At 42.5% G+C, this 16,282-nt stretch overlaps 1 protein-coding gene across 3 annotated transcripts in view; it reads left to right on the top strand.

Moving 5' to 3' along the window:
• Hsd17b6 (hydroxysteroid 17-beta dehydrogenase 6) overlaps positions 1-6,191 on the top strand; it is an 18,643-nt gene extending 12,452 nt beyond the window's left edge. For all 3 annotated transcript variants that reach the window (XM_028786711.1, XM_028786712.1, XM_028786713.1), the window contains 3 exons: positions 276-534; positions 3,750-3,913; positions 5,668-6,191. In XM_028786711.1, the coding sequence (XP_028642544.1) occupies positions 276-534; positions 3,750-3,913; positions 5,668-5,885 (641 nt within the window). In that variant the 3' untranslated portion in view covers positions 5,886-6,191. The remainder of the gene's footprint in view (positions 1-275; positions 535-3,749; positions 3,914-5,667) is intronic.
• Positions 6,192-16,282: the final 10,091 nt, after the last annotated feature.

Here is a 16,282-nt window from a genome sequence, read left to right as displayed (position 1 = left end):
TCTCTCTCTCTCTCTCTCTCTCTCTCTCTCTCTCTCTCTCTCTCTCTGACATGATAGTTCACAGTTGTAATCTGAGCATTTCGGTGGTTGAAGGAAGAGTATCATTAGTTGCAGGTCATCCTGGGCTATGGAGAGAGATCTAGTCTCATTTTTGTTTTTTGTTTTGTCTTTTCTCTAGCATTTTTAGCTGTTTATTAAGGAAAGTTTGTCAGCATAAGTAGTTGTTGGTTTTTTTATCAGGAATATGAGTATCGATTTATGTTTTGTTGTTTTAGGACTCTGGGGTTTGGTTAATAACGCAGGAGTGTTACAACCATTTGCCTACCTTGAGTGGTACAGGCCAGAGGACTACACATCTATCTTTCAAGTGAACCTCATTGGTCTGACCCAGGTGACTTTGAGCATGCTTTTCCTGGTAAAGAAGGCTCGGGGCAGGATTGTCAACATCTCCAGTGTTTTGGGAAGAGTTGCGTTGTTTGGAGGATTCTACAGTTGCTCCAAATATGGAGTTGAGGCATTCTCAGACGTGCTAAGGTAACTGTTCGATAAAATCCAGAGTGCCGCATACGTCACAGCTGCACACATTGTGCTCTGTACTTCAGACACTACCTCCCTTCCGTGCGCCCCACATCTCTTCTGTTGTTTGACACAGATCTCACTCTGTAACCCAGTCTGGCCTGAATCTCACTGTATATCTCTTGTTGGCCTCAAGAGTAGGCATTCCTCGTGACTTGGCTTTCTGTATGCTGAGATTACAAATATGAACCACCTTAAGTCCTTTGTTGTTTTGAAACAGGGTAGCCCAGGCTAGCTAGCCTCTACCTTACTTTCAGGTAGCTGAGGCTGGCCTTGAACTCCTGATCATACTGCTCTAACTTTCTAAGGGCTGGGGTTACAGGTGTGTCTTATTGTCTAGCTAAAAAAAAAATCTTTTTTAGGCAGGATCTTACTATGTACCCCTGGCTGGGTCAAGAGAAGTCTGTTGGCTTTGTCTCAAAAGTGCTGGAATTAAAAGTGTGCACTACAATCCTGTCCAGTTCAAAACCCCTGTATGTGGGGTATTGTTTCTAGTTCATGGAAACTGAGACCAAAATTCAATCCCCCCCTTTCTTTTTCTTTTTTTCTTTTTTTTTTTTTTTTCGAGACAGGGTTTCTCTGTGTAGCCCTGGCTGTCCTGGAACTCACTCTGTAGACCAGGCTGGCCTTGAACTCAGAAATCTGCCTGCCTCTGCCTCCCAAGTGCTGGGATTAAAGGCATGCACCACCACTGCCTGAGACTCCCCCCAAAATTTATCTGTAAGTCAAGAAGTGACAGGATGGTGCTCTGGCCTGAGGCCTTTAGCTCTGTAGCTATGTCACATTTAGTCCTCAAGATTCCCTTCTGAGGAGAGGGTGGCTTTGTTTTTCTTCCTGAAAAACAACTTGTCTCTGTCTCTCATGGTGATGCCTTACTCCGTATCTTTTTACTTGATATATTTTTTTTATTACAATTTCAATTTATCATGGGACCTCTCGGTCTTTCTTGAATCTAGCTCATTGGGTGTGTGTGTGTGTATGCATCTGCTACTGTTGATCGAACTCTGGGCCCTATATACACTAGGCAGTCATTTGACCACTAAGGTACATATCCTTTCCTGAATTCATGCATCTTTTTAAAAAAAAACAAATTATTTATTTTTTGTATATGAGTACACTGTCACTGTCTTCAGACACAGCAGAAGAGGGCATCGGATCCCATTACAGATGATCATGAGCCACCATGTGTTTGCTGGGAATTGAACTCAGGACCTCTGGAAGAACAGTCAGTGCTCTTAAACCACTGAGCCATCTCTCCAGCCCTCGGTTCATGTATCTTGTGTGTCACTGACATCACATTGTGGGACAATGCTAAGTGCTTATTAGTCATCAGGCCATACTGTAAGAATTTTACATCTGTTAAATCATTTCTTCTCTTGTGGTTCTTAGCCCTTACGTATTAGGTAAACGCTCAATCACTGAGCTGTATCTGACACCCAAATTATTTAAGATAGTGCCTTCACTCTACTGCAGGACTGCAGAGAGGAGGTTAAGTATTTACTATGTCACATGGGTAATAGCAGACAGAGTCACTGTCTAGACCTAAGACTGTCCCTCTTCCCATCAAGCAAGTACCCTGGTCCAATCAGCTGTAAACATGAGAACATGTGTAGTAGTCACTTGGCACAGAATATTTCTGTACAAACGCTCTTTAGCAGGGGTTGATCTTGGGAAATGAGACTTGAATATGACCTCATGGTAGCCATTAGATTCTTGTGGATATAGTGCATTATCACAAGTAGTTTAAAGTTTATGGTGTTTTAAAACAACATGCTATCCCCTCGTTGTTCTTCCAAGTCAAAAATCTGCAGTCAAAGTCATTGACAGAATCTCCTTCTTTCTGATTGCCTGGGGAGGCTCATCACTTGCCTCTTCCTGGTTGCCTGAAGACCTGACCCACTGAGAGATTTTTGAGGTGAGGAACTCAGTCTTGACATACTCAGTTCATACATATAAGCACTTAGCACAGCACCTTCATACATATAAGCACTTAGCACAACACCTTCATAACCAATGCTATTTCCTCTATTACTTCTTTTCCTTTCCCTTCCTGGGTACCTAACACTTTAAAAATATTTATTTTTATTTTATGTGTATGAGTGTTTGTCTGCATGTAGGTGTGTGTACTGTGTCCATTTCTGGCGCTTGTCTTGGTCAGAAGACTATGTCAGATGCTCTGGAACTGGAATTATGGTCGATTGTAAGCCGCCATGTGGGTACTGGGAAACAAACCTTGGACTTCTGGGAGAGTAGCGTGTGCTCTTGTTGAAAAAGCAGTTGAGGGACTAGTGAGATGGATCAAAGGGCAAAGGTGTATGCCACCAAGTCTGATGACCCGAGTTCTATCCCTGGAACTCCTGCATGCAGAAGGGAGACAACTGACTCCTGCCAGTTGAACTCTGACCTCTAACAAGTGTGATTTGATAAACACACACACACACACATGCATGCAAGCACACATAGACACACATGGAGACATACACATATACATACATGCACACACAGACATACTCTTTCACACACTCATCATTCAAGCATACACACATACACACAGAGAGTCATACACATACATACATGTACACACAAACACACTCACCCACACTCATGCACACACACACACAAACCCATACACATATACATACATGCATATATAGATACACTCAAACACACATATGCACACACATACACATGTACATGCACATACTTACAAGCATACCTACATGCACACACATGCATGCACACACAAACATACAAAGTCAAATCTAAACAAAGCAAAAGAGCGGAACAGATTAGTGGTTAGAGGACTTGGTGTAATCATGTTCCCATGATTGGATCTAGGAATGTTTAAATTACTATTTTTTCCTATTTTTTTTTTGTTCTTTATTTTATGTTTTTGAGACGGGGTCTCACTGTGTAGCCCTGGCTGGCCCAGAATTCACTATGTAAACTAGGCTGGCCTGGAACTCATAGGGATCCACTTGCCTCTGCCTCCTAAGTGCTTGAATTCAAGGTGTGTACCACCTCTCTGTCCTTTAAAATCTTCAGTGAAACTATTGGTGTGTGTCTATGTGTCTGTGTGTCTGTGTGTGTCTGTGTGTGGGGGGGTGCTGGGGGAAGGAGCTAAAATGGTGACTGTTTTATCAAAGGAGGTAACTTAAATAGTTTGGTTTCAGGCGTGAGATTCAAGCTTTCGGGGTGAAAGTCAGCATAATTGAACCCGGGAGCTTCAAAACAAGAATGACGGATATAGAGTTAAGCATTGACAGAGTCAAGAAAGCTTGGGAAGCAGCCCCTGAACACATCAAGGAGTCCTACGGACAGCAGTTTTTTGACGACTGTAAGTTTGTGTGTGTGTGTATGTGTGTGTGTGTTTGGTGTATGTGTAAGTACGAAAGTGTGTGGTGTGTGTTTCCCTGCACATGTAGAGAGAGCAGAGGAGGACTTTGGGTGTCATCTATCACTCTCCACCTTAGTTTTTTTTTTTTTTTTTTTTTCCTCCTGAGACAGGGTTTCTCTGTGTAGCTCTGGCTAACCTGGAAACTTGGTCTGTAGACCAGAGTGGCCTCGAACTTACAGAGATCTGCCTGGCCCTGCTTTCCACGAGTCAAAGGTGTGTGCCGCCACAGTTGGGATCCCCACTGTAGTTTTTAAGACAAGGTCTTTGAACAAGCTTGCTGCTCATCATTTCAGTCTGATTGGCTGGTCAGGAATTCCCTGGATCTACCTCTCTCCATCCTGGGGTTACAGCCATGGCATGGATTCTGGGAATCTAACTCAATGAATGGCAAGCAGACATATTCATGTCTTACCTGCAGTGTCCCCAGCCCCAGGTTTTTTGTTGTTGTTGTTTTTTGTTTTGTTTTTTATTTTTTTGATAGAGATTATAGAGAAAATGGGTATGTTTGCAAAAGAAAAAAAAGACAGGCGGCTTCTAAGGACACTCTTTGGCATGTACCAAGTACTACACAGAAACCCATATATAAGGAATACAGTTCATGATTATACTAATATGAAATGCCCATGCAAATCCGTAGAGACCAACACATTATATGTTGCCTTGAGTTCATTGGATTGGAGAGAAAAGAGTGGCTTTGGGAATTATATGTTTGTATGTGTATTTGCTTATGTATTTATGTGTATATATGTGTGCTTGTATGTGTTTACGTGTGTAGGTTTATGTATATGTATGTGTGTTTATGTTTTAACTGTGTACAAATGTATGTGTTTTACATGTGAATGTATGTGTGTGCATATATGCATGTGTGTATATATATGTGTGTGATGTCATGATGTCATGTGGTGATCAACCCCAGGACCACGAATGTTCTAGGTGACAACCCTACCATTGAGCCACATGTCCATCCTCCAGGGCTAATCTTAGGAGTGGAGAATTTGTCCTAAAGTTTGACAACTCTACATGGTGATCACAAAGCTCTAAATACACTAAAAATCAAGGGTTTACATATTTTAACTGGCTAGATTTTAATGATATATATAAGTTATAACAAAAATGCACAGATTTACCACAGAGGGCCAGCAAAATAGCTTAGCCGGTAAAGGTATTTCCTCTAGAAGCCTGGTGACTTGAGTTCAATCCTAGAGTCAACCCCACAAAGCTGTCCTCTGACCTCCACACGTGTGGTGTGCAATGTGCACGCACATATAAATATGCCTTCAATAAATAAATAATAAAATTTCCAATTGGAAAAGGAGATTCGTGTACTTATATTGAATAAGTCATGGAACTGAGTTTTAAAAATAAAGTTTACTAAGGAAGGGTGTGGTACACCCAGCATTTGGGAGGCAGAGGCAGACAGATCTCTGTGAGCCAAAACTACATAGAGAGACCCAGACTCAAACAAACAAACAAACAAACAAACCAAAACAAACCAAACAAAAATTAATCTTTTCTAGAATTAAAATAAAAGCACAGGTTTGAGCTTTATGTTTGTGATGATCATGTTGGGAAGCACAGGTCTGGCCTGGAATCCTGGTCTTCCCAGGAGTGCACTGTAGTTAGACTTCTGTGACCACGTGCAACGATAACAATCCAGAGAATTGCGGGCTGACCCTCTTCCTCTGATTCTTCAGTTTGCAGCACCACCAAACGAGAGCTGATGAAGTGCAGCACGAACCTGAGCCTAGTCACGGACTGCATGGAGCACGCTCTAACCTCCGTGTATCCTCGCACCCGGTACTTGGCTGGCTGGGACGCCAGGTTTTTTTTCATCCCTCTATCTTATTTGCCTACGTCACTGGTCGACTACATATCGGCCATATCTAGGGGCAAGCCCGCTCAGGCAGTCTGAAGGATCCCGGATCAGTGCCTCTTGGAATAAAGAAGTGTCTCACTTATTCCAACGCAAGCTTTCTGCGCCGATATGCTCTCTTGCCTAAACCACTTATCTGGCCGTCTTTTCCTTTCTCTCCACCCCCACAGATGTCTGGTCTCACTCTATAACCCTGGCTGGCATTGAACTCATAGAAATCTGCCTGTCTCTCTCTTAATCAAGGTGTTTGCATTCCAGGTTACTATCTTAACCACTCTTTCCTGGGAATATTCCCATAGGGCATCACTCTTTCTTGTCTTATTAAACAGAGCCATTTTAGAACAATTTACCTTCTTTTTCTTTCTTTCTTAGAGTTATTTTTCACTATGTGTATGTATGTGTGTCTTTGTGGGGATGTGTTCACGGGAGTATCGATGCCTGAGGAGGTCAAAGTGGTAGAACAGAGGCAGTTGTGAGCCTCCCTAAGTGGGCGCTGGGACTTGAACCCTGGTCCTTTGCAAAAAGCAGCAAGTGTTTTAAACACTGAGCCATCTTTCCAGTCTTCAACTGAGTCTGTTTTTTTTTTTAATGATTTATTTATCTGTATTTTATGTACATTGTTTTTTTTTTTTTCCCCCTGCATGTTTGTCTGTGTGAGGGTGTCAGATCTCCTGGAACAGGAGTTACAGAAAGCTGTGAGCTATTATGTGGGTTCTGGGAATCGAATCCGGGTCCTCTGGAAGAGCAGTCAGTGTTCTTAACCACTGAGCCATCTCTCTAGCCTCCACTGAACCTGTTTTGATGTCATTACTTACATATATACTGATAGTTCTGTGATAAATTCTTATTTGAGAAAAATGAAGAATCATTTGAGTCTGTGTGTGCTTTTTAGAAATCAGTCTGTGTTATGGCCCCTATAACACACATTGGATTTTTCTTTATCGCCCCTTTTTAACAGCTACCATTTTCATCAATATATTTCTTCCTTATTTAAAAAGAAGTGCTTTTTAAAGTTTTAATTACAATAACATGCGCATACACTTTATAAAAAGCTGGTCTAGCAAGATGGCTCAGCAGGTAAAAAGGCTTGTCACATAGGTCGGATGACCTGCCTTAGGTCCTCAGAACCCACGGTGGAAGGAGAGAACAAATTTGTGAAAGCTGTTCTCTGACCAAACATGCTCCATGCATACAAATGCCTGCCCACATGTGTAATCTGTCTCTTTTTACTGGAAGGATTCTGGGCTAATGCCAACATGCCCAGCTACGACACAGTGGATTTCTCTGTTTACCAACATTCTTCCTCAGGATTTGTATTTCTGCACAAAAAACACCATGACCAAGAAGCAAATTTGGGAGGAAAGGGTTTATTCAGCTTATACTTCCACATTGCTGTTCATCAGGAAGTCAGGACAGGAGCTCACACAGGTCAGGAACCTGGAGGCAGGAGCTGATGCAGAGGCCGTGGAGGGGTGCTGCTTACTGGCTTGCTCATCATAGCTTGCTCAGTCTGCTTTCTTATAGAATCCAGGACCACCAGCCCAGGGATGGCACCAATGGGCTAGGCCCTTGCCCCTTGATCACTAATGGAGAAAATGTCTTACAGCTGGATCTCATGGAGGCATTTCCTCAAGGGAGGCTCCTTTCTCTGTGATAATTCCAGCTTGTGTCAATCTGACACACAAAACCAGCCAGTACACTAACTTGAGATATTCTTGTTTATTTCCTGTTATAAGATGTGAGAAATTAAATTAAAGCTATATTTCTAGTATAGGTTTATCATATTTTCTATCGATATTATTGGCATTGGCATTAACCATATGAAGAATGTTTATTGTTTAGAGTAACTTTTTTAAAAAAAGATTTATTTATTTTATGTATGTGACTACACTGTAGCTGCCTTCAGACACACAGAGGGGGACATTGGATCCCATTACAGATGGTTGCGAGTCACCATGTGGTTGTTGGGAATTGAACTCAGGATCATTGGAAGAACTGTCTAGTGCTCTTAACCTCTGAACCATCTCTCCAGCTCTAGAGTAGCTTTTTTGGTGTTTTTTTGTATTAAAAGACAGAATTTCACTACATAGCCTAGGCTGTCCTGGAACTTGCTATATATAGACTAAGTTAGTCCCAAACTCAGATTTACCTTCTTCTGCCTCCTGAATGCTGGGATTAAAGGTGAATACCACTATGCTAGGCTATAGTAACATCTTAAAAAAATTCCTGGGCTGGTGAGATGGCTCAGTGGTTAAGAGCACTGATTGCTCTTCCAGAGGTCATGAGTTCAAATCCCAGCAACCACATGGTGGCTCACAACCATCTGTAATGATATCTGATACCCTCTTGTGGGGTGTCTGAAGAAAGCGACAGTGTACATATAATAAATAAATAAATAAAATTAAAAAAAAATTCCTTGGATTTAATTACTGTATCGATATAAATTAAAAAAAAAGACTCTGGGATCATTGCTGAAGAAGAAGCAGAAAGATTGTAAGAACCAGAGGATTAGGAAGTTCGACGGGATACTATGTTTCCTAGTAACATCAGAAGCTACATTATATCTTACCAACATGGCCGCCTAAACAGGAGCTGACCAAGGAAAGCAATAAACACACTAACATGGGTGGGGAAGCCCAACAGGTCTCAACCCTACGCAGAGAACTACAGGCAACTAAGGAATCCCAAGAGTGTGAGAAACAGACTTCCCCCACTGGCTATCCAGTACCAAATGATCAGCCCTGACAATAAGAGTGACATATTACAGGCTGAGCAGGAATATATATGTATATGCATATACACAAACATGTGTAACAACAATAAATGGAAAAAGAACATGGATTTTAAAAAAGAGATCAAGGAGGTACTGGCATATGGGGGGGTTGACGGGAGAAAGAGAAAGAGGAAGTGATGTAATTATATTATAATCTCAAAAGAAGGAAGTAAAATTATTTGAGACAGGGTCTCTATGTTAGTCTTGGCTGTCCTGGAAATCTCTACATAGACCAGGCTGGCCTAGAATAAACAGAGACCCACCTTCCTCTGCCTTCCAAGGGCTGGGATTAAAGATGTGCACCACCACCCACCAGCTAATCTCTTATTCATTTATTGTGCTGGGGACTCAGCATGAGTCATACTTTAGGAGAGAAGTCTGAGAATTCCTGAGACAATGGTCAGACAAGAGTGGAGAGAGTTGGAAAAGTGAGACGATTTGCTTCCGGCAGTGGCTCAACTTAAAGAAAAACCTGTTTTCTTAAGATGGGCCCGATGATACATGGCTGAATGCTAGCACACAGAAGGCTGAGTCTGGACAGTTAGTTCTGGGACAACCTGGGCAACACGGTGAGACTCTGTCTCAAACAAAACAAAAACAAAAACAAACACAAACCAAAACCCAACCCAAAACCAAACCAAAAGACACACTACCACAAACCCCAGGGTTTGCTTTCCTAAGTAACAAGTTAGTAGATGCCTTATCTGTGGCAGGGTTAATGCATGTGTGTCTTCTAGCCTTTTCCTTTGGCATGTCACTGCAACACAACGGAACATTACAGATATTTTCAAGGCAGTAACAGTGTGCTGGCTAGCTTTATGTCAACTCGACACAAAAGACAGTCAGCGGGGAGCCTCAGTTGAGAAAATACTTCCATGAGAGCCAGCTGTAAGGCATTTCCTAAATTAGTGATTGATGAGGAGAGCCCAGCTCATTGTGGGTGGGGCCATCCCTGGGCTGGTGGTCCTGGGTTCTACTAGAAAGCAGGCTAAGCAAGCCATTGGGAGCAAGCCAGTAAGCAGCACCCCTCCATGGTCTCTACATCAGCCCCTGCCTCCAGGTTCCTACTTGTTTGAGTTCCTGTCTTGACTTCCTTCAATGATGAACAGTGGTATGGAAGTATAAGCCAAATAAACCCTTTCCTCCTAAGTCATCTATGAGGAATAGTAAAACTTTCTTAGAAAACCCCATGCATTTTTCTTTTATATAGAGTGAACATATACATTAAAATTATTACCTAAATTAGGACACTTTTGGAAGAGAAGCCAGCCATTATGAACAGTTTACAGAGGGATACCAGCTATAGACAAGCAGTGCCCTAGATAACTCAGTGCATCTCATCATATTAAATTATGTCACACAATCTGTCTATTTCACTGTGTGCTGCGTATTAGAATTCCTGAAAAAATGTCATTACAGAGAATAAATCTGACAGAGTTCCATATTGACTTGTAGTTCTGATCTCAGACAAAAAAATAGTCAAAGCCCTTCTTTTGAAGGTCAATTCCTTTCCTTTTCCAGTCACTGTATTTTAAGTTCTTTCTTCCACACCACAGCCAGGCTCCTTTATTTCCTTCAGTGACTTACTCCTCACTCCAGTGGCTGTTGATAAGTTTTCTACTATATCAAACATTGTCACGGTCCTGAAGTTCAGCCTAGAACATGCTGGGGTCGACTTTAGGCCTCATTCATCCTAGGCACTTTAAAACCGACACAGATTCACGAAAGTAGGACGTTCTTAGTAATGAATCTGACAGACAATAAATTTTCTCCTTCTGTGAATCTACAACAAAGGCTGAGCATAGTGGTGGATACCTTTAGTCCCAGCACTTGGGAGGTGGAGGCAGTGAGTTAGAGGCTAGTCTGGTCTGCATAGTGAGTTCTAGGACACCCAGGGCTGTGTAGAGAGACCCTGCCTCCAAAACAACAAACAAACATAAAGAAGCTGACACTGGGCCTTGGGACCTGAAGCTCACTGCTTCAGCTAGCCCGACTCGTGGTACAAAAGCATATGGGCTCCTTGGGTCTCCACAGCCTCATGCTGGGATTACAGGTATGCACCACCCTACCCAGATTTTTATGTGGGTTCTGGGGATCCAAACTCGGGTCCTTGTGTTTGTTCCGTAAACTCTTCACTGATGGAGCCCTGTCTCTAGCCCCTCATAATTCATACCCATCTCATAACACCAGGTCTTTCTAAGTCTCTCTAAGACGGGCACCTACTCTGTGTTCCCAGGTCCCTCCATTTCATCCTCACCCTCTTATCTACTCAAAACCAGTTCTGTGAGCATATTTATCAAGTTTGAAACAAAGTTTCACTTCTGCAGTTTCAGGAAGAACAATATACTTTGTTACAAGAGCAAAGCCCTCTGGACCCGCTTCACTCTCATGTGTGATTGCTTCTCTTAGGTGTAGGTGCTATCAAAAAGGACAAAGTTTTCCTCAACTTTAGCTACCTGATTTTAAAAGTGGTTTCTAGATGATGTGTATAACGGTGACAGCTCAAGTTATAAAAGTATAAAAGGCATAGGGAAGTCTGGGACAGGTTGTAATGATTTTAAAAGCACGAGTCACAGAAGTAAAACTGGATGCTCCCTCAGCCTTCATGATTCAGCGTCTGGCTGTGTAGTTACAATAGGGCCATTATTTGTCTCCTTGCAAGTTGGTCTCAAGGGGGCTCCAAAAGAGATTGTTTCTTGAACAGAGAAGTTGCTTAATAAATATTCATTGGATTTGAAAGCAGAGGTCCTCATTTACGATCCTTGCCAGCATGAAGATTTGCTCATCGGAATGTGCTTCAAGTTTCTGGTGTGGGTGGTAAGAGGAAGATGGGTTTATTTGGTACATCCAGGATTCACAGGCAATAGAATTAGAAAGTTCCCCCAAACAACTTTGGATGTGATTATATAATGAAGTTACCTGGAGCTGAGACATCTTCAGTCTAGACCCAAGGAAATATAGTGTCTCCTAAACACTTCCTACTTCACCTTTGCTTTTATGTTACATTTTGTTTTAAAACTGACAGTACATTTGTTGCAGAGAAAGATTAGCTAGAGAGGGAAACTCCATTTGTGTGGCTACAGGGAAGCTATCAACCATGCAGGAGTTGGTTACCCATGCTTCTGTAAGAAACCCCTTTCTACACTCTACAACTGATGGCTCAGATGGAACTTTGGTGGAATTGAACTCGGGTTTGGGTTGAAGCCTTGTAAGGAGTAGACCTTGCTTACATTACCCTAGGGCAGGGATTTTCAGAACAACTACTTCAGTCTCACTGACACATGCCTTCACTCCCAAAAAGAAAGGGAGCAAGAGACAGACAAACAGGAGAGAAGAAAAGAATTTAGCATGGTGTGGTTGCTAAGTGATAGCTCACAGCTCAGGGTAGTAAGGGGACATGGAGCATTGGTAATGTCTGCCCCTTTCTAGTTCTCAGACTGCTGGAAAGTTTGTGGCTACTTAGCAGATCCTCTCCATAACTTATGTATGCGCACTATACATATTCTTTTGATGTGTAAATGATTCTAATTTAGAAGTTGGAATAAGTTCCTGGCAGGAGCTAACCTGTTTTTTCCTGCCCTAGACTCGATGTGGCAATGGCAGCTGCCTTTCTGGAGGCTGATATGGCTGCCGATGCCAGATTTCAGAGCTTGGAGCAGATCTAAGTCGAGGCAAGGACAGAGTTAAGCTGCCAAGCTAAATAAGAGGCCTGGGTGCTGAGGTCCCGAGTCCTGTGGGAAAGAGAGGCCTGCAATTTAAAGACAGGCTTGGGGGCAGGTGTTTGTCCCTTTTCTGACCCTCCTGACTGTGCCCACAGGACTAACTGCTCCAGAGGAACCTGATATCTTTACCAGGTTTCCCTCCTACAATCAGCCTAGCCCGAGTCCCACAGAGCAAGGTCCCTGGCTCTCCCTGCAAGTGCCAGCCCATTTGAACAGACTTTCCTTTTTAATTTTACTGTTTATTTATTTGTTTTTGGTGAGAGGCTCCTACCTGTCTCGAAACCTGGTTTTTGTAGCCTAGGACAATCTTGAGCTTTTTCTGCGCCAGGATCGCAGATGTGGGGCACCACCCTGTGTTTATGCAGCGCTGAGGATTTGACCCAGGGCTTCAAGCTTGCCAGGCAAGCAGTCCACCAACTGGGCGTCGTTCCTAGCTCTGTTCTAAAGCCTCATTACCTCTTCTAAGCCAAACATCTTTCTTATTGTTTCCCATGGAACTTAGTCTTAACATGTCTTGGCATGGGGCTAGAATTACAGCTGTGTAAGGATTATTGGGGGGGGGGGGACCCTCTTGCCCAGTGGTCACCATCCTGTATATTCCACTCTCAAAGGAGTGAGCTTGTAGACTAACCTGTATCTATAGGTTTTCTATATGCTGGTTCTGGTAGCCATGTCTGTTGATATTCCTGGTACATCTTCTCTCCCTTGAAGCAGTTAGGAATCTTTCATTTCTCAATAAGAAGTTAATCAATCTTCTTGTTCATCTACTAAAGGACAGTGGTGGGCAGCATGGCCCCTCCCCAGGGACTTTTTCTAAAAGTCAGTTTAAAAATACAAATTTATTTAAAATTATTACCAAAGAGTTAAAATACTAAGATTTATACAGTAAGCAGGTGTGGGTATGTATGTGTGGCATTCATCTTTAATCCCAACTCTTGGGAGGTAGAAGCAGGCAGATCTCTCAGTTTGAGACTAGTGTGGTCTACAGAGTGAGTTCCAGGACAGCCAGAGCTACACAGAGAAACATTGTCTCAAAAAGTGTGTGTGTGTGTGTGTGTGTGTGTGTGTGTGTGTGTGTGAGAGAGAGAGAGAGAGAGAGAGAGAGAGAGAGAGAGATAATCTCATTCTTAGGATCAAGGATCAAGGCTCATTTGCTTTCTTGAAATCTTATCTTTCTGATTTAAAAACATTGTAAGTTTAGAATATTTTAAATTGTATATAAATGTAAAGAAATTGGCAACAAATGTATTGGTTTCTTTAGACTTAAAAAAAACCTTTTTATTGATTCTTTGAGAGATTCACATGTGCCCCAGTCCCATTCATCTCCCTTTCCCCTCATACCTGCCTTTCACCCTTGTAACTTCTCCCCCAAAATAAAACACACATAACCAACCAATGACAACAATAACAAGAGTATAGAAAATATCTCATTGTGGAAGCTGTACTGTGTATGTCCCTCTGTCCACACATCTTCACTTGTAAATGTGCATTGCAATGAGTCATTGGTCTGGTTTGAGATCTCTGGCTTCTGTGACACCATCAATATTGGATCTCTACCGGGATTGTTTGTTTGTTTTATTGTTGTTGTTTATTTTTTCCTTGTCTGAAGAATCTGAGTTTAAGATAAAGAGACTGTCAATTGCATTGACAAAGGAAGCCTCATAAAACAAAACAAAACAAAAACAAAACAATACAAAACAAAAACCCAGTAGAGATTTTGCTTTCTGATTTAGTCTCACAAAGAGTGTTTTGATCAAGGGTACCAAGCTTAAGAAGAAAAAAGTACAAAATGTATGGTTCAAAGAATAAAGGGGCACCAGGAAGTAGAACAGAGCTGTTTACCTCCTTTTAATCTGTTTACCTCCTACGTTCTAGGAGGTAAACAGATTAAGGGAGTGTGACCTCATAGGAAGACCTCATCCTGCTAAACTTATTACTGTTTATGCTTTTGAGGTTGAACAAGGGACTTGGTTATTGTTTTCATTTGGATTTTAAATCTGAAATGAGCTACAATCCAGAAATAGAGGACACACTTGTGATCCAGATCTTGAGGCATAGTGGCCGTAAAAAGCTTAGGACCAGGCATGGTGGCACACACTTTTAATAGCAAGAAACAGAGGTATGCAGATCGTTGAGTGCAAAGTGAGTTTACAGAGCAAGTTCCAGAACAGCCAAGCTTAGGCAATAAAGGAGTCGTAAAACAGAAATCCAATGATAATGTAATAGAAGAAGGAGGCCATGTTCTAGCTCCAGTAAGCAGCAGAACTCTGCAGCTTTGCCATGTGGTTCTGGCTTTAGAGTCAAGAATACAAGGGACTAATGGGACAATTAATGCTGGTTAGCTGGAGCTATGAAATTAGTGGTGATTGAGAAGAGTCCAGCATCACTGAGGTAAAATCTTCTGAGAAATGTTTTCTGAGAGCACAAAGAAGCTGTGTTTCAGAGACAGCCAAGGTTGTACCTCATGTAGCAGCTGGACTTGGTCATGTCTAAGAAGAGTCACCCAGGTGGTATTGGTTTTGAAGGTATGAAGGGGTCATGGAGAGCATGAGGCTTGGAACTGTGGGAGGTCAGGGAAGGTCATTGATGAAGGTGCAGCCTCAGGTACAGTTGACAGCCCAGGACTGAAGGGGCCATGCAAAGAAGTTGAGGCTTGGTACCATGAAGAGAGGCTATTGGTGAAGCCTAGTTGCAGTGAGAAATCCCAATATGTTAGAGATGTGAGTCCTGTGGGATGACTACCAGGAAAACCAGCAGCAATGGAGTGGAGTCAACCAGAGCCTAAAGTGCTATAGAGGACAGAACTGGAGATGTGACCTGAGCCCTTTGGAGAAGCTCAGAAGATCATGTGTGGATCCCAGACATTGAAACAAGAAGCTGTGAAGCCAAAGTTGCCTTGGAGACACAGAGCTTTCACCTCCTCCAACCTTCATAACGTGCATTTCCCAACCCTAATGCACCCTCTTAGACCCTAAAACATTTTCTTTTTACATAAACGTTACAGTGTTTTTCTATCCAATTTTTCTACAAGACCAGGTGGTTGGTTACTGGGAACAGTAATTAAGTGAAGGAATACTAAGTGTCACATTGAAATCTGTTTTTTGTGAGTTCTTTTAAGTTAGTTTGGTAGCGAGGTAAACTGTCTTTCTCAGCTGGAGGTTCAGGAGAGTGAGGCCTGAGGCCTGGATTTTACAGGTGAAGAGAACTGAGAAGGTGGCTCAAGCCTTGGCTGCTGCTGTTAAATTGAGAATCCATCCTTAGTTACAAGTGTAAAGCCAAGTTTTGTTAGGGATTTTATGGATTTTTAACCGTACCCAATGAAATTACAAAATCAATGCTGAGATAAAGACAGCTTACACAACAGTCTTAAAAGATTTCTTGAGCTTGAGCTTGAGAGCAGAGAAATCATGGAGGTAAAAGATTTAAGAGTGGGAGGCAGTAGAACCTTAGAGAGAAGAGAGAAGAGACAGGGACCAATTGCTTGTGTGGTGGCAGAAGCTGTTACATCTGTGAGGATGTGGAACTGAGTGAGCTGTCTTTGGCCATCCTGTTATACTGAGGCCAAGACAGCGAGATTAAAAAAAAAAAAATCGGCTGGGCAGTGGTGGCGCACGCCTTTAATCCCAGCACTTGGGAGGCAGAGGCAGGCGGATTTCTGAGTTCGAGGCCAGCCTGGTCTAAAGAGTGAGTTCCAGGACAGCCAACGCTACACAGAGAAACCCTGTCTCGAAAAACCAAAAAAAAAAAAAAAAAAAAATCTGTGAGTCCAAGAAAGGAATTGAGTCTGAGGAGAAAAGCAGGAAAGGAAATGAAAAAATGTCTGCACAGGGAGCGTGAGGCAGCCAAGGGACGGAGAACTGTGCAGCCATAAGAGGCAAGGAGAAGCACAGAGGATCACCACCCGAGGGAGGGTCCCAATATCACAGAAGACACAGGGGCGT

The sequence above is a fragment of the Grammomys surdaster genome, unplaced genomic scaffold, assembly GCF_004785775.1.
Source record: "Grammomys surdaster isolate TR1022 unplaced genomic scaffold, NIH_TR_1.0 125562, whole genome shotgun sequence".
Taxonomy (NCBI): domain Eukaryota; kingdom Metazoa; phylum Chordata; class Mammalia; order Rodentia; family Muridae; genus Grammomys; species Grammomys surdaster.
The sequence above is the reverse complement of the archived record's forward strand: the minus strand, read 5'-3'. Positions and strand labels throughout refer to the sequence as shown.